The sequence below is a fragment of the Lactuca saligna genome, chromosome 9, assembly GCF_052625555.1.
Source record: "Lactuca saligna cultivar CGN05327 chromosome 9, ASM5262555v1, whole genome shotgun sequence".
NCBI classification, from domain to species: Eukaryota; Viridiplantae; Streptophyta; class Magnoliopsida; order Asterales; family Asteraceae; genus Lactuca; species Lactuca saligna.
This window is the reverse complement of record NC_136425.1, coordinates 144369749-144396987: the sequence shown is the minus strand read 5'-3', so window position 1 is coordinate 144396987 and position 27239 is coordinate 144369749. Positions and strand designations below refer to the sequence as shown.

General features: G+C 37.4%; 1 protein-coding gene across 2 annotated transcripts; it reads left to right on the top strand.

Moving 5' to 3' along the window:
- The first annotated feature begins 21617 nt into the window (after nucleotides 1–21617).
- On the top strand, nucleotides 21618–23460 carry NOI (RPM1-interacting protein 4 (RIN4) family protein). 2 transcript variants are annotated; one of them, XM_078976142.1, is made up of 3 exons: nucleotides 21618–21775; nucleotides 22718–22906; nucleotides 23138–23460. In XM_078976142.1, exons 1-3 carry the CDS (start codon nucleotides 21770–21772, stop codon nucleotides 23177–23179), a joined length of 237 nt encoding a protein of 78 aa, XP_078832268.1. In that variant the 5' UTR covers nucleotides 21618–21769; the 3' UTR covers nucleotides 23180–23460. The 2 variants fall into 2 exon arrangements, with proteins under 2 accessions (XP_078832268.1, XP_078832267.1); XM_078976141.1 differs by having other exon boundaries at nucleotides 23135–23460.
- Nucleotides 23461–27239: the final 3779 nt, after the last annotated feature.

Below are 27239 nucleotides of genomic sequence, written 5' to 3'. Positions count from 1 at the left end.
ATGGGTCACTAAGGCCCAATAACCTAGAAAATGATCAAATTAAATCCATTTGTTGGTTTATAATTGATTTTAGTTCAAGTATTCACTAAAATAGCATAAAAAGAAGAACGTATATAAAACCCATTCTCAGGCCCAATAAACATGTAAGTGGACCACTAAGGCTCACTATACGTATCTATTATTTCCAGGCCCAATAAGGATATGAATATCGTTTTTAACCTGTTTGTTATTGTTTTGTTTATTTTAGCTTGATTATTTACAAATTTGATATAAAAGGCCCTCCTTTTTGTAAAAATGACGTTCTTGGCCCAATAAGCATAAAATTTACAATTAGGCCCAATTTTTGTAAGAATAACACTTTGATCTCCAATTTTGTTAAAAACCTGTGTTGATGACTACTTTGTGGTAAAAATAACATTTATAAACTCACTTTTATCAAAAAATATCATTTTTGCTTGATTTTTGTGAAAATGCACATTTTTCTGGTTTTTGGCTTTTCCGACCTAGTTTTTAGAAAATTTGTAGAAAATTCATCGTAAGTCAAAATTTGGATCCGTAAATTCTGGAAGTTTGGAAATTTTGTCTACTTTGTTAAAATAATTTTCTCATAATTTTTTATCGCTTCAAACTAGTGTGAAATTATTCATCTTCACAGGTTGGTCCGAAATTATTTCAAATATGATAGTCAGTTTTGTAAATTTCACCAAAAATTGTAGAAAAATCGTATGAAAACGTGCGAGTGGTCATTTTAAAGGTATAAACCTGAACTTTATCCATGTAAAACAGTTTTGAAAAACTACTTCCATTTGAATGGTCAAAACAGTCCGAGATTGGACCAAAACTTTTTTGTCAAATGTTGTTTTGTGAGTTTAGTTTATAGATCTCTAACCACAACACTCATTTTTGCTATATCAAGTGTATAAATCTAGTTTATACTAGTTTACATGTATTATGTTTGATAAAACATACTTATCTCAAGATTCAAATAAAGATCCAAGTGATACACTTCAAGTTTCTTAACCTATTTGTAGATTAGTGAAGAAATCACACATAATCACCAAATGTTTCAAGGAAATCACACATAATCATGCATATACACATAGATCTACACAAATCAACTTGTATTCTCCCCCAAAAACAAGTAAAAACCAAAAACAAGGGGGTATGAACTCACCTTGGGGTTTGGAAGTCGGTTTTGATGAAGAAGTGAAGATATCACAGCCCTAGATGTGTTATGGAGATGATATTCGAGCTCTACGATGTTCTAAGAACATTATGTACGAAAACAAGAGTGTAAGGGGAGTAAAGGTGTTCAAAGATGAAGTAATACACTTGAGTTTGTAAGATCTTACCAAAATAAATGAGTTCTTGATGAAGAATTTCCCTTGAGGCACCCTATAGTCTCGAAAATTTAGAGAGTATTGAAGGAGTTATTGAGTGAGTAATTGAGAGAGTTTGTAGTTGAAATGTGTGTGTGTGTGTGTTTGTGTTCTTTGGCCGAGAGAAAGAGTGGGGAGGAGAGATGAAGAGGTTTGACTTCTTAAAAGGTGATTAGTTGTGCATTGTTGTATGGAAGTTAAAAGCTTAGGAGTATGTTGGTTAAAGGTGTGGTGGCAAGCATAGATGAATCCTCATTTTCTCTCTTTTTTTTTAATTATTCTTGTTGGGCCGAGATTAGGCCAAAAGAAAAGGAATTGAGATAATTTTTGGGCCATATCTTGACTTAGTTCGAAATTATGAGGCCCAATTAATATTTTTCGGCCCATTAGTCTCTTAAGGTGGTTCACGGCCCAAGATGGTACAAGGAATGGGTTTGTGGTCCATTAAGGCTAATTAATTCATTTATGGCCCAATAAGGCTCATTAGAGATAAGATGGATTATTTTAGGTCCACAAGACCCAAAATGCTAAAGTTTTATGGATGTGGTCTATTTAGAGCCCAATTAGGGTCTTTAGGCCCAAAATAGTTCAAGTTGAAGGTTTTTGGTCCATTAGGCCCAATAAGAGAGTCCTAGTCCATAGTGAACTTGAACCGGGATGTCTAGGGTTTTCAACCCTTAGTTGAACATATGAGATGTATTTGAATGAGAATAGAGTATAGGCTTTTACAATGGATGATGCTTACATGGGAATAGAATTTCCTAGCAAAATGCTAGTTGTGACATCATCCCCCCGTTAGAGGGAATTTCGTCCCAAAATTATTTCGAAAGATAGGTTCATGAATGAGAGAATAGGTGAGGGTACTTCTGCTTAATCTAGTCTTTACGTTCACTTATGAATTTCGATCCATACTTGGCGCTCCATCGATCATTCACAATCGGAATGCGGCATTGTTTTGTATGCTTTACTTCCTTATCCAATACATTGACTGGTTCTTCGATGAGCACGAGATTCTTGTTTATTTCGATCCCTTATAAAGGAATGATAAGAGTTTTGCCTGAGAGACACTTTTTCAGATTCGATATGCTGAACATAGGGTGTACGTTGCTGAGCTCTACAGGCAGCTGCAGCCCATAAGTCTTTGGACCAATCCGAGCAAGAATCTCGAACAAACCGATGTATCATGGGTTTATTTTTCTCGTTTCCTAAAGCGAATCATTCCTTTCCAAGGAGATTCTTTTAATAACACGCGATCCCCGAATTGACATCCTAATGGCTTACGCCGCTTGTCAGAATAGCTCTTCTGTCGGTCTCGCGATGCTTGAAGTAAAGCTTTGATATGGATTATCTTCTCTGTTGTTTCGCAAATGGTTTCTGGTATCATGAGAGTACTGGCGAGTAATCTGCATTTATGACTATAAAGAGTTTCGAAAGGATCAATCTTGATGCTCGTGCGATAGTTGTTATTGTATGAGAATTCAATCAAGGGCAACCGGGTATCCCATGACTTGCTGAACTCAAATACCTAGACTTGTAGCGTGAATTTGAGTGGTTGAATAGTTCATTCGCTTTGACTATTGGTTTGAGGGTGGTAAGCAACGCTCATACGTAGCTATGTTCCTATAGTCTTCTGAAATGACTGTCAAAGTCTTGAAGTAATCCCGTTATCTCGATCCGAGATAGTAGACACTGATACTTCATGGAGTCTCACGATCTATATTAGCAGGAAATGGGCAGATTGGGTTAACCTATCGACGATCACCCGGGTAACGCCCAACTCAACTCTTATAACTATAAGCTTCGTCTTTCGACTTTGAGGGTTTTATCCATCCATGCAGTGATTCCTCCGCGTTATTCTCCGGCTTCGATGCTTTCAAGGCCGGTCATAAGTGTTGACAGTGTTTTGTTCTTGCTTCGTGAGCAGACGAGTATGTTATCGATGAAAATAATTAAAAAGGCTGACTAGGAATGGTTGGAATAACTTGGTTCGTAGGGTCCATGAATACTGTGGGGCCATTCATTAGACTGAAGGGTATCACAATGAATTTGAAATGGTCGCGATGAGTTCAGAAGGCAGTTTTTGGAATGTCGTCTTCTCGGACTCGAAGTTGATGATAACCGGTTCTTAGATCTATTTTAGAGAAGTAACTAGCTCCTTGGAGCTGGCCAAATAGATCGTCAGTCCGAGGGAGTGGATATCGATTTTTGATAGTGATCTTATTCAATTTCCTAAAATCGATGCACTTTCTAAAGGATCCGTCTTCTTGAAGAACAAGATCGGAGCTCTCCAGGGTGAGAAGCTTGGTCCAATGAATCCTTTGCGCAACAATTCTTCTCAATTGACTGGATAACTTGTGAATTTTCGGCGGGAGTCAACCTATAGTGTGAATTGGTAATTGATGTGGTTCTCGGTATTAGGTTGATTTGAAATTCGACTTGTATTTCTGGAGGTATTCCCGGAAGTTCTTCGGGAAGTACATTCGGAAAATCGCATGCTACTAGAATACCTTGTACGCTTACTTCTTCCTTGGTCTTGTCCATAACAAGAGTGAGGAAAACGTAGTTCTTCTGGTACAGGCACTTCCGTGCCTTGATGCACGAGATAGGACGAGGATTGACGTTAGATTTATCACCGTGGATTATTAGAGTTTTGTGATTGGGAAAGTGAAGGCAAACGGCCTTCTCGCGACACATAATATCAACACGGTGGGGGCTTAACCCAACCATGCTGATTATCACATCAAAACTCCTAATATTTACTGGCATTAAGTTTTTATTTGAAATGAACGGTTGTTTAGTGTTAAGATGTTTCCTACATAATTATCTTTAGTTGATGCGGTTTTCCCCTTAGTTATCTCCACCGTTAAGGCTTAGTTTAGCCTCCGGGGTTGTGGTTTTAGTAAGTGTTTGAATATGTTACTAACGAAACTTCACTGAGATTTACTATTGAATAAGAGGTAAGCAAAAGAGTTGTTAAGTGGGAACGTACCAGTAACAACCGTCGGGTCTTGGACTGCTTCACCTTGTCCCCAGGTCAGGACCATTTTTGATCCTTCTGCTCCTTGATGGTTATCCTTGGGGAAATTGCGCCTGAAGTGTCCGGTTCCTCCACACCTATAGTAGGTGTAACTGGTCTTATCATTGGTGTTGTTGTTAGGGTTGTTGCGATTGTTGTCGTTTTCATTTGGCTGACGATTATGACATGGATAAGTTCTAAAGAATTTGGCGGTGTGATTCTTTCGGTTGCATTTGTTACAATACATCTCTCGGCAGGCTCCATTATGATGGAGTTTGCACTGGTTGCATTTTGGAAGGCTTCCAGCATATGGTCTTGTTGGTGTTGGTATAATAGGGGTCATGGTTGCATGAACAGCATCAACATGTTTCTTCCTTGAGAACCCTTGAGTGTGTTGTCCCTTTCTCTTACTTCCAGACCCCAGCTTCCTTCTCTTAAGCTTGGGGTTTGGAGTTCCTTGATAGGTTGTCACTTGTTGGTTTCCATGTTCGTTCCTTTGGCTGGAGTTGTCAATATTGTTCCCGCCTCCAATGGGGTTGTTTGCATTGATTTGCGCCATCGGAACGGTTACTGCCGTCGTTACAGTAGCTTGGAATGTAGCAGAGTCCATCTGCAGGAGCGGTGTCTCGCGGGTGCACTTGTTATTCTTGCGGGATGGCATTTTCCTGCTTCACGTTGATAATCCAGATCGTAAGTAATGATCATCATTCCTGGTTGTACTCTATAAATTTTGCATCTTGTTGCATAATTCTCACTGCTTCCATCTACATCCCTATGATGTATTTGCGGTAGTAGGTAATCACAGATTTGGCACGATCTTCACGTCTATCCTTAGAGTATATAAGTTGTTTTGGTTTCGAGACCCTTAAGTACCTAGTGGTTTTGAGGGTTTGCTTGTGCATATAATTGAGTCTATGTAGTAATATGAAATAAAGATAGCACATAATTGTTCCAGTGGTAAGTACCATCTTAGTACACGAAAGAGAGTCATGTCGGATAGTAGGGGGAGTAGAAAAGGCTGATCCTAATTGTGGCAGGAAGTGTCTGGTGGTGGTGTTGATGAAGTGGATGCACCTCAGAGACGAGTTACTTGTTGTTCGGTATCTCGTAGTCGTACTTCCCAAACTAACTATCTCGCTCGAGAGTCTCTATTCACTTCCTGTGTTTGCCTCTCATCTCTCTCAATAGCAAACCACATTTGTTCTGTTCGATTTGGGGTGTCCTGAGCTTGGTTATCAATACATCAGGTGCGCCGGACCATGACTGGGAGGGCCCGGTCAGCTGGTCCTCTATGACTAAGATCGAAGAGACCTTGGTTCCTACCATAGTGTGGTTGTATCCCCTGCTGGTGACTCTATCTCCAAAGATCGTGTGCTCAAGGGGGCATGGGGCTACCGGGGCTCACACGATAAGTCGGTACTCTAGCTTTACATGGAGGATTGATGACATCGGATTCTGCATCCGAGTCATCATCACCATTTCCCTCTGGCTTTTCCCCTTCGAGGCCCACTATTGACTCAGCGGGTCCATCTGCGAGTTCTATTTTGTGTTCCTCCTCTGAGTCGAGCCACATTGCTATTCCCTGACTAGGGAGATAGGGGTTTCTTGGCTAATGATACTCGTCTATTGTGTATTTCACAAAGGGGTATAAATACTAGAAACAAATAGCATACCAATTACTCCTATAGAAATTTTAATTTTGTTTAGGTTTTGTTCTATAAGCTCTTTAGATAATTAAATGGTAAGTTTTTGATTCATTGCCCATCACAATTAATCCCGAACACATGTTGGTCGTATTTTGAATGAATGTAGTTGATCAGGCTACATTCACCCCCAATACGACTACATAACTGCCCGGGTTTAATAGCAATGTTCAAATCCTCCAAAGACTTTTACTGTTCTTGTTGTGTTATTATTCTAAAATGCACACAAAGGTATGTATTTTTAATTATTATGTTCAGAGTTGTTTAGTCCCATTGTATTTATAGTTTCATATCCTGTATGATTAGATATGCTAGTTCACTATAAACAATGCTCTGATACCAATCTGTCACACCCTCGAACCAGACGGCGGAAACGTCCGGGGGCTTGCGCGTGACTTCATCTTGAAATATCATTACAGTGAATATAATTGAAACATAACATCATCATCATCACACATGTAATATTACAACATTCATTGTTTACATCGAGTATTGTATTTGAATATTACATGTCAAAATAGTAAGAGTATGATGAAACAAAATATCACACAATATCCATTAGTTTGTTTCATTCATCCTGCTTCAACGGTATCCTGAGAATACAAGTTATTTTGAAAACGGTCAACATAAAAATGTTGGTGAGTTCATAAGCATGTTTGTGAAAATGATTTGTATAACTTTGAAAACCGCCAGAAAATCCGATATTTTCTGAAAACTGTTTAGTGTGTTTGTGTTAGATCTTGTATTAATGCATATATGCTATTATTTATTTGACTAAAAAGGTAAAGAGAATGTAGAGAGAATGTAAGAGCATGTAAAGAAAATGTTCCCAGACAACCCGACGTTGCCTAAAAAAAATGTAGATGTCTTCCGTAAACTTCATAACGTTAATTTCTCTAAGCGAGCCGTCATAACCATACTAAATAATGACAATTTCACCTGTCTTGGCGTCGTTGGACGCCGGCGGAAAATAGAATAAGGTTTTCGTCACCCTAGACCGAGTAAGTCTAACTGTAGCGAACAACTGAGGTGTGGGGTGTCAACCCCGTATAGATCTATACACAAATCCTTGTTCTCCCTCCAGGAGACTCTGGTTATAACTACAGGCTACGATCATACACTTAATAGCTGCCAACCGATAAAAACTCGCTAGATCCTTAATCGAATTTACGCGAAGAAAATGTATAAACTCATTCTAGGACCAATGATCCATGTAAGTGAACCACTAAGGCGTCGTTAAACATGTAAATCATTTCAAAACCCAAATGGAATGAGATTATATAACATGGGCCCGAAATATATATGAAAGGACAACTAAGGCCCATTTCACATATAAAGTATTTACAGGCCCAAATAGCACACAAATAGTATCCAAGGTCCGTCGCACATGTTAATGGGTCAATGAGGCCCAATAAACATGTAAATAGTATACATGACCTATCACACATAGAAATGGGTCACTAAGGCCCAATAACCTAGAAAATGATCAAATTAAATCCATTTGTTGGTTTATCATTGGTTTTAGTTCAAGTATTCACTAAAATAGCATAAAAAGAAGAACGCATATAAAACCCATTCTCAGGCCCAATAAACATGTAAGTGGACCACTAAGGCTCACTATACGTATCTATTATTTCCAGGCCCAATAAGGATATGAATATCGTTTTTAACCCGTTTGTTATTGTTTTGTTTATTTTAGCTTGATTATTTACAAATTTGATATAAAAGGCCCTCCTTTTTGTAAAAATGACGTTCTTGGCCCAATAAGCATAAAATTTACAATTAGGCCCAATTTTTGTAAGAATAACACTTTGATCTCCAATTTTGTTAAAAACTTGTGTTGATGACTACTTTGTGGTAAAAATAACATTTATAAACTCACTTTTGTCAAAAAATATCATTTTTGCTTGATTTTTGTGAAAATGCACATTTTTCTGGTTTTTGGCTTTTCCGACCTAGTTTTTAGAAAATTTGTAGAAAATTCATTGTAAGTCGAAATTTGGATCTGTAAATTCTGGAAGTTTGGAAATTTTGTCTAATTTGTTAAAACAATTTTCTCATAATTTTTAATGGCTTCAAACTAGTGTGAAATTATTCATCTTCACAGGTTGGTCCGAAATTATTTCAAATATGATAGCCAGTTTTGTAAATTTCGCCAAAAATTGTAGAAAAATCGTATGAAAACGTGCGAGTAGTCATTTTAAAGGTATAAACCTGAACTTTATCCATGTAAAACAGTTTTGAAAAAATACTTCCATTTGAATGGTCAAAACAGTCCGAGATTGGACCAAAACTTTTCTGTCAAATGCTGTTTTGTGAGTTTAGTTTATAGATCTCTAACCACAACACTCATTTTTGCTATATCAAGTGTATAAATCCAGTATATACTAGTTTACATGTATTATGTTTGATAAAACATACTTCTCTCAAAATTCATATAAAGATCCAAGTGATACACTTCATGTTTCTTAACATATTTGTAGATTAGTGAAGAAATCACACATAATCACCAAATGTTTCAAGGAAATCACACATAATCATGCATATACACATAGATCTACACAAATCAACTTGTATTCTCCCCTAAAAACAAGTAAAAACCAAAAACAAGGGGGTATGAACTCACCTTGGGGTTTGGAAGTCGGTTTTGATGAAGAAGTGAAGATATCTCGGCCCTAGATGTGTTATGGAGATGATATTCGAGCTCTACGAAGATGAAGTAATACACTTGAGTTTGTAAGATCTTACCAAAATAATAGAGTTCTTGATGAAGAATTTCCCTTGAGGCACCCTATAGTCTTGAAAATTGAGAGAGTATTGAAGGAGTTCTTGAGTGAGTAATTGAGAGAGTTTGTAGTTGAAATGTGTGTGTGTGTGTGTGTTTTTGTGTTCTTTGGCCGAGAGAAAGAGTGGGGAGGAGAGATGAAGAGGTTTGACTTCTTAAAAGGTGATTAGATGTGCATTGTTGTATGGAAGTTAAAAGCTTAGGAGTATGTTGGTTAAAGGTGTGGTGGCAAGCATAGATGAATCCTCATTTTCTCTTTTTTTTTTTTTAATTGTTCTTGTTGGGCCGAGATTGGGCCAAAAGAAAAGGAATTGAGATAATTTTTGGGCCATATCTTGACTTAGTTCGAAATTATGAGGCCCAATTAATATTTTTCGGCCCATTGGTCTCTTAAGGTGGTTCACGGCCCAAGATGGTACAAGGAATGGGTTTGTGGTCCATTAAGGCTAATTAATTCATTTATGGCCCAATAAGGCTCATTAGAGATAAGATGGATTATTTTAGGTCCACAAGACCCAAAATGCTAAAGTTTTATGGATGTGGTCTATTTAGAGCCCAATTAGGGTCTTTAGGCCCAAAATAGTTCAAGTTGAAGGTTTTTGGTCCATTAGGCCCAATAAGAGAGTCCTAGTCCATAGTGAACTTGAACCGGGATGTCTAGGGTTTTCAACCCTTAGTTGAACATATGAGATGTATTTGAATGAGAATAGAGTATAGGATTTTACAATGGATGATGCTTACATGGGAATAGAATTTCCTAGCAAAATGCCAGCTGTGACACAAGTAACCGATAAGCCTTGCTATTTTGAGCATATCCAATAAATATACTCTTATTAGCTCGTGCTCCCAATTTGGTTCGCTTAGGATCGGGAGTTTGATAATAAGCAACACACCCCACACTTTAAAATAGTCTAGGTTAGGTTTTCCACCTTTCCACAACTCATAAGGGCTTGTAGGAATCACACGACTAGTGATCCTATTGTGAACATAACAAGCAGTCAATTGTGCTTCCCCCCACAAATTGTTTGGTTGACCCGATTGGTTCAACATACAGTTGACCATCTCACAAAGGGTTCAGTTCTTTCTTTCAGCCAAACCGTTCTGTTGGGGAGTGTATGATGATGTTCTCTCATGTTTGATTCCATTCTCTTTGCAGAATGTGTCAAACTCTTGGTTGAAATATTCTTCGCCTCTGTCCGAGCGAAGAATTTTGATGTGTCTTTCAAGTTGATTTTCGACCTTAGCCTTATATCGTTTAAATGCATCAAAAGCTTCATCTTTTGATCTCAGCAAATAAACATGTAGATATCTACTGAAGTCATCACAAAATTTGATGAAATACCTTCTTCCTCCTCGGGTAAGGATTCCATTTAACTCACATATATCAGAATGAATCAACTCAAGTAACGAAGTGTTTCTCTTAACTGATGGAAATGGTTTCTTAGTGAACTTTGATTTTACACATGTTTCACATTTTTCAAAATCTTTTGTGTCATATTTTAACATACCTTTAGTTTGCATTTTTTCAATCTTTTTAACATTAGTGTGAGCTAAACGTTTATGCCATAAAGAAATTGATCAAACAATATAACAAGAAAAGTTCACTTCATTCACATTAGCAACCAATCCATCAATTACATCATTACCAACACTCGACACACTAGCAACACCACTCTCAACACTAGGACCACTCATATTACCCTCATCACTAAGACATAAACGATACATTCCCGAAGTGTTGTTAGCCCTCCCAACATATCTTCTGCCATTAGTGATCACAATTTTGCCTCTCTCAAGCACCATCTTGAACCCACCCTTGTCAAACTTGTCCGCAGAAACCAAACCCTTCGAGATAGTAGGAACATGAAGAACATCTCGAAGAGTCACCCATTCACCACGTGTGAATTTCAACCGAACATCACCCCTTCCTAGAACTTCAGCTCTATGGCCATCAGCACAGACGACAACCGTCCCATGAGGCATGGGTTGGTAGGTGCGAAAGCTCTCTCGTTGCCCACAAACATGCACAGTGGCTCCAGTGTCCACAAACTAACCTCGAGCACAGATTGCTCGAGTAAGAGAGGAGATCATGAAAATCTCTCCAAGGTTCACACTAGCCACCATGTCAGTTACCTTCTCGACTGCATGTGCAACCAGTACTGATTTGCGATCTTTACATTCTCTCGTATAGTGCCCAATCTCTCCGCAGACGTGGCAAGGACCGGCCCTTTTTGGCTTTGAGTTAGGATTTTGATGACCCGGTTTCTTGAAGCTTTGTTTCTTGGGCCCAAAATTCTTCTTATTCTGTCCCCCAGATTTGCCTTTGTGGCTAGAACTCCCAGTTGACACATGATGCACACTTTGTCCAACTTTACCTCGCTTGTCCCTGATACGAGTTTCATCCTCAATGCGGAGTTGTTTCATCAGATCATCCAAGGAGTAGTCCTCAGATTTGTGCATCATTCTCTTAGAAAAATCTTTCCACGAGGGTGGCAGTTTTTGTAATGCCCGTAGATCCGGGCTAGTCAAATTAGAGGCAATAGGGGTCAAAAAAAGACTTTTCTACAAAAGATTATTTAGAAAAAAATAATCTTAACCAAGTTGTAGTATATGTCACGAGGTTTCCGTACATATAAAGAACGCCGAAATCCGAGTTATAACGAAGAAGTTATGACCCGTCGAAGTTTCGCGACAAAACCGGTACGATACCGGAAAGCGTAAATAGTGAATTTACGATAGAGCGAGATTTAGCCTTAGCTATCTAAACGGAAGTCGTAGAATATGTTAAACTAAAAAAATCGATAAAAAGAACGCCCAAATCTGACTTCGTATGAAGAAGTTATGATTTTTCGAAGTTTCGGACTAGCAATGTACAGCCCAAAATTCGAATATTTGATCGAGCGGTTTTTAGCCGACACGACCTAAACGAGAATCGAAGATCTCATTGAGAGTAGCGTAACGAGAAAAAGATGGGCGAAAACGGATGTCAGATGAAGAAGTTATGAGAATTTAACGGACCAATTTTGTCCCGGCCCGTTAATAATATAACATTTAAAATCAAGCCAAAATTAGCCGACGAAGTCTAAACAAAAGTTGTAGAGTACGTTCCCACCTTCACGTGGATATAAAGAACGTCGAAAACGGAGCTCGTATGCGAAAGTTATGATTTTTAGAAGTCGAGAATGCAATTTGCGAAGGCTGATAAGGAGCTGATGACGTGGCGCATTGTAGGCCGTCCATCGCTGATCAGATCTCGCTTCGGATGAAGAACACGTCGCCCTCGCTATGCCCAACGTTCGGTCTTGTACGCGCCGCGTTCGCTTAGCCATTCTCGGTCCAGCTTCGCCCACGTCGCCCCATCTGATCATCGACATGTCGGTACGGCATCGGAAGTACGCGCTGCGTACTTCGGATCTACGCCCCGCGTAGTGAAGGCCTCGCAGCTATAAAAGGAGGCCGAGGCTGCCTCCATTTTCACACCAAAACCTCCTTCTCTCTCTATATTCTTTCTCTCTCTATCTCCCCAAACCCCCCTAAGCCCTAGATAAAACCCCTAGCCCCTGAGGGAAGCCCGAGGCTTCCGGAGTCCCGAGAAAAAGAGCCTTTCGGTTTCGAAACGCTGCTCCAATTAAGTTCCAGTTTTCGATAAAATTCACTGTAAGTGTGCTACGGTTACGCAGTTTTTAATATAGCTTTCAAATAATTATAAGAATGTTATTAGGTCCTTAAAATAATTATTTGGGCTATTATTATGAGTTGTATTGAGCGTTATTAATGCTTAATAATAGTCAGACTAATTAATTTGTCGCGGTTATCGTTAGACTAAACCCTAGTGGTATTGGTACTAGGTTTTATCGAAGGAAAGTTGTTTTGAGAGTATCGAAGCGCTGTCCGAGTGCTGAGTCACCACCTATCAAGTGAGTGTATAGTCCCTTTCATGAACATGATTTTAATACAAGTATTGATTGAAGTATTAATTATATGTTTATGTGCGAGTTAATTGATGTTGCTTGAAATTCGTGTTAAAGAACATACCTGATTATATTTGATAATTTAGGATAAAGAGTAGACCTAAATTAAATATGAGGAATATTGGGTAGTATATTCTTACGAGTACAAGTGAGTTAAACTCAGAGAATAGAAGTTAGTATATGTCGCTTATCCGGGAGTATGGATTAGACATAATCATTGTCCCTAGTCCGAGAATATGGATTAGGCATAATCATTCGTCATTAATCCGAGAGTATGGATTAGTAATTGTCCCTAGTCCGAGAGTATGGATTAGGCATAATCATTCATCATTAATCCGAGAGTATGGATTATTCATTCGTCCCTAGTCCGAGAGTATGGATTTGGTAAATTCGTTCATTTCTGATCCGGGAGTATGGAGTAGGTAAAACGACTAATCTTAGGTCCGAGAGTATGGATAGCCTCGTTGCGAGGATCGACGGGGTGGTTGTTTATATATATGGTCAAATTGTATATTTTGTGGGTTTTAAACTATATATATGGTATAACATTGTGGGACTGAAATCCCTATGTACTCACCAGGTTTCCCAACCTGACCCACTCAGATTATTTACATCACAGGTATTGATATGAAGTCACACTGAGAGATTAAAGAGATGTAGACCACTAGTGTAAATAAATGTAAGTTCTGTTTATGCTTATGTTTCTGTATTGACGATGACATCCCAAAATTTTTAACATAAATAAAATACATTTCTTCGAAAATGTTTTGATAACGTATTTATCGTATTTTTCTTGGAACAAATTCCGCAACGTTTTTATGAAAAGAAGTACTCTGATTTTTATAAAGCATAAACAAAATCGATCTTTTCTGGCCGTGATTTTGGGGATGTCACAGTTGGTATCAGAGCATTAGTTTAAGCGAACTAGGAATATGGATTTATTTCTAGTCTTAAACTTCGAATGCTAAGCGATGATTGTGAGGTGTGAGCACTAGATTATTTTAGGGATTGTGCCTAAAATGCTTTTATGTGCTAAATGATTTGTGCCTGACATGCTATTATTTGTTCGGATCCATGGTCTGTTGCCGACCGGATCTAGAAACCTTATGTGTTTAGGATTCTAAGCGTTTAACTACGATATTAGAACTAGCATATAAACGTTTCGGAGTGATAAGGATGATTTAAACGTCAATCCTAAATAAAGATCTAGATTCACCTTATTTGGTGTATAGATCAAGATGACAAGGACCCGTAGTGGAAACGTGAACGCAAATGGGAACAGAAACCAACCCCCAGTGATTGGGCAGATACCGGTTGTGGTAGCCGCTGCTGAGCCAATAACGATGGCTGGATCCAGGTGATGTTGGATCGTCAAATGGAGGAAACAAGGCGTTTACTTCAACAAGCTCGAGAGGAACTTACGATGCCTATTGAGCAGCCCGAGCTGAATGACGGGCAGTCTGAGGAAGGGAACGACAGCAGGACCGTTGGTCAAGCTGATCCATCGGTGATTAGAAGGAACAATCAAGATTGCAAAGTCAAGAGGAATGGATGCTAGTACAAGGATTCTCCGACCTGCAAGCCATCGACTTTCACTGGAAAGGAAGATCCGATCGGGGTCATGGATTGGATCTCAGAGATGGAGTTATCTTTCATGACGTGTGGTTGCAGAGGCAAACTACAAACAACGTTTGCGGTATGGCAGTTCAGAGGAGGTGCGGTTCGTTGGTGGAACACTCTGGGGAAGAATCTAAGCTCCAATGAGCCCTTGCAACTGACATGGGCAGATTTTTTGGTGCAGTTCAAACGTAAATACTGCTCAACCCAAAATTTGCTTGAGCTAGAAAACCAATTCCTTACCTTGAAGAAAGGAAGCACGTCTATTGATGAATACACCAACAACTTCACAGAGAAGATGGAGTTTGCCTTGCGTCTTGTTCCGGATGAGCTGACGAAAATCGACAAGTACGCAAAAGGACTTCCATGGGAGTACGCGGTGCCAGTGCGTCAAGCACCTACTCTAGAGGCAGTTATCTGGGCTGCCAAGTCTGTTGAGGATATGATCAAGGGAAGAGCCGCCAGCAAGATGGAGGTTGGCGATAAGAGAAAGTTTGAAGGATCTTCAAGGTCCAGCGAGAAGAGAAAATTCTCGAAGTCTGAAGAAGGAACGCAATGGTGTGACAAGTGTAGAAAGAAGCACATCGGGAAATGCTCTAAATATACGACATGCTTTAAATGCGGGAAGACTGGTCATTACGCCAGCGAATGCACAACCAAGAGAGAAGTCTGCTTTAAGTGTGGAGAAGAAGGACACTTCAAACAAGACTGCCCAAAGAGAGAAGGGGCTACAAAGCCAAATGTGCCACCAAAGCCAAAGGCGAGAGCATTTCAAATGATCCTTGACGAAGCAGATGACAATGCGAGAATTCAAGAGTGAAGGCTTGACATCCGATGATCGAATTATGGAGTAATCGTGTAGATAGTACCTCACGATGTAGCCCGTTAGAGGCACAGTCTAGGGTGAACTTGAACACCTATGTAATAGTTTCAAGAAATAATATAAAACCTTTATTATCTGATGTGTTAAGTTGTTGTATGGTTTTCTTGTATGGTGACTTGGGAAACTGCAGGACAATACTTGGGACGAGTATGAGTAGGTGTGAAGGGTAGTAGAGGCCTATACCACCGGAAGCACATGACTCACACTTGGATCAGGGAAAGTCACAAGGTTACCAAGAAGCTAGTAATTGATTTCGTTTTATTCAAGTATGTCGTTACCATTGTTTCGGTAATGACTAAGAAGATTGTTAATATCCCGACCCTAGTGGTCATATCACATTAAGTCCGACTATGATGAGTAGGTTACATGGTTCAGAGGACCAATTTTGATGTAGCGTCCGACTTAAACCAAACGGTTGAAATCAAAGCGATCAATAGAAGTATCGCACTCGTTGTTAAAGAAGTTGGTAGCTAGAAATGCCAAATGTTAAAGTGTGATTATATCACATTAGAACATGAAGGAAGGCATAGCTTGTTTAACTCTAAGAGACCTAAGTCTAAGTGTTGCAACATACGATGATAGGTCATTAGAATATGACACATCGATGCATAGTAGTAATAAAAGCAATCATCTCAAGTTCGTATCCAGTAAGGATTGAGATTGTGACTTGAAGGTCATAATTGGGAATCTAGCCTGTGGTGGAGAGCAGGTGCACGATCGAATACTCTTACAGTCAATGAGATTAAGAGATAGACTTGAAGGAATGTAGAAGTTATAAATTATTACCTAGGATGAAGAGATGACGTATGGAGTCATTATACGAGCCCTGTTTCATTGATGATTCCGGGACATAATCATCCTAAGGGGGAGATAATTGTAACGCCCGTAGATCCGGGCTAGTCAAATTAGAGGCAATAGGGGTCAAAAAACAACTTTTCGACAAAAGATTATTTAGAAAAAAAATAATCTTAACCAAGTTGTATTATATGTCACGAGGTTTCCTTACATATAAAGAACACCGAAATCCGAGTTATAACGAAGAAGTTATGACCCGTCGAAGTTTCGCGACAAAACCGGCACGATACCGGAAAGCGTAAATAGTGAATTTATGATAGAGCGAGATTTAGCCTTAGCGATCTAAATGGAACTCGTAGAATATGTTAAACTAAGAACATCGATAAAAAGAACGCCAAATCTGACTTCGTATGAAGAAGTTATGATTTTTCGAAGTTTCGGACTAGCAATGTACAGCCCGAAATTCGAATATTTGATCGAGCGGTTTTTAGTCGACACGACCTAAACGAGAATCAAAGATCTCATTGAGAGTAGCGTAACGAGAAAAAGATGGGCGAAAACGGATGTCGGATGAAGAAGTTATGAGAATTTAACGGACCAATTTTGTCCCGGCCCGTTAATAATATAAAATTTAAAATTGAGAAAAAATTAGCCGACGAAGTCTAAACGAAAGTTGTAGAGTACGTTCCCACCTTCGTGTGGATATAAAGAACGTCGAAAACGGAGCTCGTATGTGAAAGTTATGATTTTTAGAAGTCGAGAATGCAATTTGCGAAGGCTGATAAGGAGCTGATGACGTGGCGCATTGTGGGCCGTCCATCGCTGATCAGATCTCGCTTCGGATGAAGAACACGTCGCCCTCGCTACGCCCAACGTTCGGTCTCGTACGCGCCGCGTTCGCTTAGCCATTCTCGGTCCAGCTTCGCCCACGTCGCCCTAGCTGATCATCGACATGTCGGTACGGCATCGGAAGTACGCGCTGCGTACTTCGGATCTACGCCCCGCGTAGTGAAGGCCTCGCAGCTATAAAAGGAGGCCGAGGCTGCCTCCATTTTCACACCAAAATCTCCTTCTCTCTCTATATTCTTTCTCTCTCTAGCTCCCCAAACCCCCCTAAGCCCTAGATAAAACCCCTAGCCCCTGAGGGAAGCCCGAGGCTTCCGGAGTCCCGAGAAAAAGAGCCTTTCGGTTTCGAAACGCTGCTCCAATTAAGTTCCGGTTTTCGATAAAATTCACTGTAAGTGTGCTACGGTTACGCAGTTTTTAATATAGCTTTCAAATAATTATAAGAATGTTATTAGGTCCTTAAAATAATTATTTGGGCTATTATTATGAGTTGTATTGAGCGTTATTAATGCTTAATAATAGTCAGACTAATTAATTTGTCGCGGTTATCGTTAGACTAAACCCTAGTGGTATTGGTACTAGGTTTTATCGAAGGAAAGTTGTTTTGAGAGTATCGAAGCGCTGTCCGAGTGCTGAGTCACCACCTATCAAGTGAGTGCATAGTCCCTTTCATGAACATGATTTTAATACAAGTATTGATTGAAGTATTAATTATATGTTTATGTGCGAGTTAATTGATGTTGCTTGAAATTCGTGCTAAAGAACATACCTGATTATATTTGATAATTTAGGATAAAGAGTAGACCTAAATTAAATATGAGGAATATTGGGTAGTATATTCTTACGAGTACAAGTGAGTTAAACTCAGAGAATAGAAGTTAGTATATGTCGCTTATCCGGGAGTATGGATTAGACATAATCATTGTCCCTAGTCCGAGAATATGGATTAGGCATAATCATTCGTCATTAATCCGAGAGTATGGATTAGTAATTGTCCCTAATCCGAGAGTATGGATTAGGCATAATCATTCATCATTAATCCGAGAGTATGGATTATTCATTCGTCCCTAGTCCGAGAGTATGGATTTGGTAAATTCGTTCATTTCTGATCCGGGAGTATGGAGTAGGTAAAACGACTAATCTTAGGTCCGAGAGTATGGATAGCCTCGTTGCGAGGATCGACGGGGTGGTTGTTTATATATATGGTGAAATTGTATATTTTGTGGGTTTTAAACTATATATATGGTATAACATTGTGGGATTGAAATCCTTATGTACTCACCAGGTTTCCCAACCTGACCCACTCAGTTTATTTATATCACAGGTATTGATATGAAGTCACACTGAGAGATTAAAGAGATGTAGACCACTAGTGTAAATAAATGTAAGTTCTATTTATGCTTATGTTTCTGTATTGACGATGACATCCCAAACATTTTAACATAAATAAAATACATTTCTTCGAAAATGTTTTGATAACGTATTTATTGTATTTTTCTGGGGACAAATTCCGCAACATTTTTATGAAAAGAAGTACTCTGATTTTTATAAAGCATAAACAAAATCGGTCTTTTCTGGCCGTGATTTTGGGGATGTCACAGTTTTGCGATGATCACACCAACCTGAAAGAGTTTTGGAAGAGAGATGGTGAGTGCGTTCAACTTGTTGACCATGACTTGGAGTTTATGTACTTGCTCCATAATTGGTTTGTCATCAACCATTTGAAACTCAAGGTACTTGGACACAAGGTACTTATTAGTACCTTCTTCATGTGCCTTATACTTGAGTTCCAACGCACTCCATAGCTCTTTAGGATCTTTGACCGACGAGTAAAGATCATAGAGCCGATCAGATAGGGAATTCTTGATGTGACCTACACACAATTCCTCGGGTTCTCTACGCAGAATCATTTGTTTTTTTCCAGTTCTGTAATGACCGCTGGGTCCACAGATCCCCCTTCCTTTGGAATTGGATCATCAGGAATTGGTGCCAGTTTTGGGTCCAACAAAAAGGAGAGCTTCAAGACATGAAGCATGAACTTGACCTTTTCGGCCTAACGAGTGTAGTTCTGACCATCGAATTGGTCAAGTTTGGCAAACTCTTGGTTCATGAAATGGAGGCTAGGAGTAGAGTCCATTAGTCTATTGATTGATCACAATAAGATAAAAACCATTAAGATTGTTGTAAATAACAAACTAATAGACGCGCAAGGAAACCGACAAATAATATTGAGAATTATATGTCGATTAGTTGCGAATAATAGATCCAGTTATTATTATATTTACCGAGTTTCGTCCAGAAACCAGATCTATCCTTCTCGACTAGATCCGATTATAAGAAAGGTAGAAGAAGACTGTCCTGTTATTGGACGAATTAAACACAAGACAGAAAAGTAAAACCAACCTGTTGATTGTTGATCTTGATCTTGAAACAACTGCACGGATCAGACTCATGTCCTTAAAGGTTTTTACTTTGCTTGTACTGGCTGTAAGCAACAGAGTAAAACCCCAGGATTTAATGCAGCTTTATCGATAGTCCAACAACACTGGAAATCGATAAACACAAAAACCGACTACTTGGAAACTAGGGAAAAAATGCAGAGAGAGGGAGGAAGCTTTCAGATTTCCAGAGTATCCATATGGCTCCTAGGGAGCTGTATTTATAGGTATCGTAACCCTAGAAGGCATCAAACGCGAAGTGCAAAGTGCGCCTAAATCGCGCCATTTCGAGCTTTATCGATAGTCCAACAGCACTGGAAATCGATAAACACAAAAAACCGACTACTTGGAAACTAGGGAAAAAACGCAGAGAGAGGGAGGAAGCTTTCAGATTTCCAGAGTATCCATATGGCTCCTAGGGAGCTGTATTTATAGGTATCGTAACCCTAGAAGGCATCAAACGCGAAGTGCAAAGTGCGCCTAAATCGCGCACTCGCGGCGTCGGCTAGTGCTAGGCTAGGCTAGGCGCGCGCGTGAGCTTGGCCCATTCCTTTGATCCACTAAAACCTTTGAAGGCTTACCAAGGGAATAGACTTATAAACCCACAAAAGTTTCTTCCCCCACCAATGTGGGATACAAAGGAAATTGCCAACTTGCAATTCCTTTATATATAAAGTTCCAACATAAAGATCCTAGTAGGATGGGTGTGATCGGCTGCACCCTTTAAACGTTAAAATGTAACATTTTAAACTATAAAATTACAAGTACAAGCCCTTTAAATGCAAAAAGGTTACGAGGGACCATTTAAACTAATATACGAAATAGTTGGGCTACAGTAACAATTACCCTTTTAATTGTTTTTCATAAAATCATTGAAAATTAGTAATTTTCTCATAAAAAAATAGTAATGTGGATTTTAAACCTATATATTTCTTATTTACTCAAGAGAACGTAATTAATTACATGGGTAGTTGAAATTAATCAATCATAGACATTGCAGAATAAAATATGATATTTTACAACAAAAATATTTTTTATTATAAATTTATATGTTAGAAATCAATTTAGAAATAAACAAAATACTAAAAATGATAAAAATATACAAACAATATGTAGAAACTAAATAAAATGGCTTAAAACATTTACACATAGAAATCTATGGAATAATAAAAAGACGTAAAATGATTGTTATTAGATTTTTTTTACTTATTTTTAATGTGGTTTTTACTTTTATAAGATGGTTTTGACAAGGTGCCAATAACAAAACTTGATAAGATGTTTTTCATCTTTCAAAGTTGGTTTCTATGAGGTGTTATTTTTTTTTTTTTTTTCAAAGGGTTGGTTTACGATGCTTAATTTTTTAAAAATTCAAGTCTTATTATATATATATATATATACTAGCCGTTACCCGCGCACAGCGGCGGGGACAAATAACTTCTTTCAAAGATATTTTTTTAAAGAAAAATGTTATGTTCCAAAAGAAAGTTCATCTCGTGGGTGAGAGGAAGGGCGATAGTCGTGATAGTGGTTGGTTGAAGGCGGAAGGAGGCAGAGCGGCTGTTGTGGTGGTGATTATACTGTCTTGGTTACTGGTTAGGGTTCTTCGAGAGAGTGTGCATATATTTCTTACTTTGAAGGGATTACGAAGATAGACATTATGAGATGGCTTGTTACCAATGTGAGAGAAGAGATCCTCTATAAATTGTTAACATTGACCGCTTCAAATTGCTGAATTGTTGAGATTGACGGGTTCAATTTGCAAATGAATTTTTCTATTAATTTGATACGAGATTTTTATGGGATAAAAGATAAGGTTAAAGTTTTAATATTATTATATTATAAATAGGTTTTACTTCAAGCTTAATAGTTTGGACGTTTTAAAAAAATAATATTATTATATTCAATCTATTTATAGAAATAGTTACATTTCATAAAAGAATAATATATATATATATATATATATATATATATATATATATATATATATATATATATATATATATATATTATGATTAGTTTAATAGAAATATATTAGATTTGTCCCTTAAAAAAATACCTAAATTAAAAAGTGCTTTTGAAAAGTGATTTTTTAATCAAAAAAAAATAAATAAATAAAAAAAAACTTTTATGTAGAAAGTAAATTTCCGTGTTGATTTTAGGGCTTGACTGACGGTTTGAAATTGAAGTCAAAACTGAAAAGACACCGTTCGGTTCCGTTACTAGCGTCGTCTCCCTTTCCATCCTCTCGGATTATTCCTCACATATTCCTCTTCCCCCCCTCTCCCTCTCTCTCCCTCTCTAAAACAACAGTGAATCAGTATATCTCCTGCAAATTCATGTCGGTAAGAATCAAATCCCTTTCTTTTTTACTTTTAATCCAACGTTTTCTGATTCCTTTTTCGTATCTTTGTTCGTTACTGTTTGCTGTATAGATCGACCGATCCCCCGATCGATCGATTGTATAAACGCGTTGTTTGTATTTGAATTCTGAAATCACTCGATTTGATTGTTTGCTTTTGAGTTTAGGAATTACTTATGCTGTCGCTTTTGATCATGGTTTCTACTTTTCTAAAAACGACTAAATTTAGGGATTTTGCCGTTAAGTTATCGATCATTCAAATTAATTCCTAATCTAGAACCATCACTGATTTTTTTTTTTCTCTTTCTTTTCACCTTGTATTTACTCCTCTTTAATCTTCTGGATTACAATTGGAAAGATTATAGATGTATGATAATTGGAATCTTAGTGCTATTGCTTAGCTACTAGCTAGACTAATTATTCATCTTGTTTTTATCTATTGTCTTGATTGGTCTTCCTTTCAAACTTAAAGTTCAACCCCACCTCCCACTTAACACACTCACACAACTAGGTTGAACCTCTTAACGTAAAAGTACTTGAGAGGGTTTGGTACAATGGGGTCAAGTGTCTCTTTGATCACCTTATCAATGTTCAAATAAATCAAATAACCCCACATCATTATTCTGCTCTATACAACCCTTTCAAAAAATTTCCACAATGCATTGAACTTTTCAAAAGTTTAATGGAACATTTTGATAAAATCTTATTTATGACATATTTAAGCCAACATGATATCTCACAAGTTTCATCCATTGAATGCCAATTAGGCTTGTCACCTCATTCAACTCTCCTATTGAATTATGAACTGTAGATGCTTTTAACTTTTAATACTTAACTGTGCATAACAGGAATTTTGAATAATCACATGATTCTTAAACTGTTTGTTAATTGTGATTTGAAGTTTTGTTTATTTATGGTTTTGCAGGAAGAGAAGGGTAGGCCTTTGCCAAAGTTCGGGGACTGGGATGTAAATGATCCTGCTTCAGCTGAGGGCTTTACTGTCATTTTCAATAAAGCCAGGGATGAGAAGAAAACTGGTGGCAAGCCAGAATCACCAGCTAATGGAGATCCTGGTTATAAGCATTCTTCTGCCCCTGTAAAGAAACCTCCAGCTGTAAGTGTCTCCTTAATTTTCCTACTTTATCTGGATTATGTTTTCAATTTTATACTTTTTGGCTGCTTTTGATTCCTTTGATTATCAAAACTTTTGATACTCTCTAGTCCTCTGTTCTTTTTTCCTTTTTTCTTTCATTGGGTGTTAAAAAAGACAATCTTTTAAAGTCTTTTGTAATTGATTGAAGATTATAAGTATCATAGTGCCTAAAAAACAATTTATTTGCAGAAGAAATGGTTTTGCTGCATGCAAGCACCTAATGCAGAATCCTGACATTGTGGTTATTCAGCCAACAAGGCATTCGGGTACTGGGCCCTACCTACCCCACCAAAACTTTTAGTTTCTTCTGTGTGTTAATGTGTTATATATATATATAGAGTCAAGTCAGTCTTCTTGATGGGGGGAGGGAAAATTGAAAAAAATGAAGACTTTTTAAGTGTCTATATTACAGATTTTGAAGTTTCTTGCTTCTTTTCTGTGTGCTACTGCTATTGCTACTGGTTTATTTTATCTCAATCAAAACTCAAAAGCAAGGCTCGTGTGTTAGTAAGTAACTAGTTGTTGTTTTGGCATGTTATTGCTTTGATTTGCTTCTACTATGATGTTAACCGAATTTGTGTTAGATCATGATGATGATGATGATGATGAAACATGTTTTCAAATTGATATTACTAAAATTAAAAGTAGAATGGGTTAAAATGTATTCAGATTCTTGTGTTTTAAGTTGTTTCAGTTGGGAAGGAAATTAATTAGTTATTTGATGGTATAATGTTATGGTTATATTTAGTTTAAATTGTGGAATTAAAAAGCAACAAAAAAAGGGATTAGTTGGGTCATTACATCTCATTGTTTTGCCACTTTCGTTCGTGACGTATTAAGGACATGATGAACAAGATTATTATAAATGAGCTTTATCCATTCAGAATATTTAATGTTAGGTTTGACGTTAAACTTAAAATAACACATGACTATTTTATAAATGATTTGGGATGCCTTTATCAAGGGTTAAAATAAAGAGTTCGTCACAAAGATGTATCATATTATATTATGGTAGTTTATAATATTAATAAAGAAATAGTTTTTTTCAATACTTTGCTTCAATCAATCTAAGCACTTCAATTTCACTTATCTTCTCCTCAAAATTGAATTCCTCCTATTTGTTTTCTCCCAATCGTTCAACGCCTAAATGAATCCAAGCCCTAAATATGATGGTTAAACTTCATTTGACACTAATAACCTTTCTATTTTAATTTTATTCATGTTATACCCCTAGTTAGAAGGAAGACACAATTTGAGTTTCCTACTAATCTCAAATGCCGTATTCTTCAATAAGTTTACATTATTAATCCACACTAGGTTGAATAATAGTAAAATTGAACTCAAACCTTCTACTATGCTTTTAAGATCAGAGGGTGTATTCATACTCCATCACTCATTTTTTCAGTCATGTATGTTTGTTATCTGCTTATCAAAATACAAACTATCTTTCACTTTTATTTTATTAAAAATAAAAATAATTTAGTTTTAAAGTTTTTAAATCAAAAAATAAATAGATTTAATTAAAAATGATTTAGAAATACAAAAATTAGTTAAATAGAAATATTTCATTACTTAAAAATAAAAGTTACATAAAAACCAACCAAGATTTAAAAAAATTACCTAACAACCTAGATTAATAAAAAACAACCAAAGATTAATACAAGAAAATTTTCATTATTACAGGAAATATTTTTTCATAATCTTCTCATTCGTTTTCAAAACTAGCTTGAATGTCGGTCCCGAAAGATAATTGATTTTTTGCATCAAGAAATTCATATTGTCAATTTCTTTCCTTTCCTTGCCCTCGGTTTTTTGTAGCCATGTTTTTCTTTGTCGAATGCCAAACTTTCAGCAAAATTTAGACTATATCGATCAAATGTCTTTGTTATTTTATGAATTTCGTCTACTTCCCTGTTGAAATATGATGCATTGGAAGAAGACCTCTTCCCCTTCCATTTTGCTTTGTCCTTACCAATTGGTTACCTAATGTCTTCTAACTTGAGCTTGTCTTCATCATTTAAATCTAGCTCGACACGAGCATCAGAAGTTGTGTTATCCACTAGAGCATTTTTTTGTTCTTTTTGATTGTGCTCCTTATATTATGAAGTTGGCTTCGCATTTCTTCCGCCTTGGACTAAGAGTTAACAATTTCAAAGACTCATTAAACTTGAATATCTTTTTCGTTTCCTCGCAAAAAAAAAAAATACAAAGCCTCTTGAAGAATTTCCTCATCTCATTGACCGCTTTTTCTTTGGGTTTTTAGGTTGTTGTACAATCCATTCTTCTTCGAAACACTTTTCGTTATTTCTCAAAACTTTGAATTAAGTTGGTGTTTGATACGGTAGTCTCATCTTCACCCAACTTCTTGCAAAATCTTTCAAGAACGCGTAGCTAGAAATGTTCATGGGTTGGATCCTCCGAAATGTTAACCCAAGATTGTGTCAATGCCAACACTTCTTGTTGAGTCCATGCTAAGGCTTGCACTTTTTCTTGTCTTCCACCGGTTGTTTTCCTCTGCCGCGTGGTGGGGGAGGAGGTTGAGTTCCTAGACAATGATCGTCCGAGTCATCGACGCTTTGGTTTTGTGATTAAGAGTGATAGGGTGAGGTTTGGTTTTGTGATTGGGATTGATAAAGCGATGTTTGACTTTGGGTTGGTTTGGTGAAAGTTGATCGGGAAAAACAACAAAGTTGTTGAACATGTTGGGACCAACATTTGGTACTTGCACAATGTAGTATTGTCTAACATTTTTGTATTGAAATTCTAGACGGGATTGAATGGGGGCATCAAGTTGGGACGATAAACCGGTAGAGATAGATCGAAGGCGAAAATGTTTCAAGTTTGGGTAGTTGAACTCGGAACATTGGTTTTTTATTTCTATCGTATTTTGTAGTTGGATTGTTGTGATTCTTTTTTTTTTTTTTTTTTTTTTTTTTAAGAAATAGAGGAAATGATAGAAGAATGTGTGATTTTAATTGTGAAAGAAGTGGGGTATTTATAGGGATTTAAAATGGTTATATATAAGCATCTTCATGATCCTTCCCATAGAATGCAATGTCTTTCAGTTGGGAGAGTATGTGACCCTTCAGCTCAAAGTTGGCGGTGGCTAGAATTGCGGGTTACACGAGTGCCGACCCGGTGCCATCTCATTTGTGCTTCTTATAGTCCCCCATTGGTATGTCCGCGATGTCGGCCATGTCGTCTTCTTGCTCGGAATTTCGTTCTTCACCAAATGTGGGTATGTCGGATTCATAACCTTCTACCTTCTCGTCGTGAATTGTCTTGAGATTATCAGATTCTTCGATTGCTTTTCCCCTATTTTGGCGAATAATTGACTCTGGATCTTCCACGGGTGGAACTAGTGTGGAACTAGAGCCTCGGGTCATAAAAATCTAAAACAAAATAAAAACAAGCGTAAAACGAACAAAAAACGAAGAAGTAATGAAACTGAAAACGCAAATAACTTGTCGAGTTTTGTAATAGACTTGACGAATTCACCGCAAAAAGCAAAAAACTAAATACGAAAATTAAAACTGAAAACATGTAACTTTATGCAAGATAAATCTCACACAAAGGGTCGATAATACTAGCAAATAAAATAACTATTAGAACCGTTCCTCGGAAGCGGCGCCAAAAACTTGATGCGTGTGGAACGAACTAGTTTTAATCTAACAAACTCAAAGAAAAACAAAAACACACAGGCAATGTACCTATCGATAGTAGTTTAGTTCAAGCAAGTAGGGTATCGAACACAGGGAATGGTAATAGCTAGAACTAATACTAATATTATCTAAATAAAACCATTAATTAAAATGAGGTTTTTTCTCTAGTTTTGCAAGACTAGAAAACTTAAACAATCAATTTGACACTCAAACAAAGACAATTAACAACTAAGAAGAACAACAAAGGACAACTAGATTCAATGATAGACGAGACTTCTGTTCATATTTGATTCACTTATTCCTATGGTTGATTTTGTGGCAAGTGCAATGGATCAATATGTCAATGGTTGTGACATCCCCAATTTCTCGACCAGAAAAGACCGATTTGTTTATGCTTTGTTTTTAAAATCAGAGTAATCTTTTAAAGAAAACAGTTGCGGAATTTGTTCCCAAAATATGATAAAGATTTATCAAAGCATTTCTTTAAAGAAATGTATTTTCATTATATAGCAAAATCTTGGGATGTCATGTTCCGATACAGACACATAAGCATAAACAGAACTTACATTATTTACACTAAAGATTTTACATCTCCTTTAATCTCTCCATGAAATATATCTTCGTATCGATAC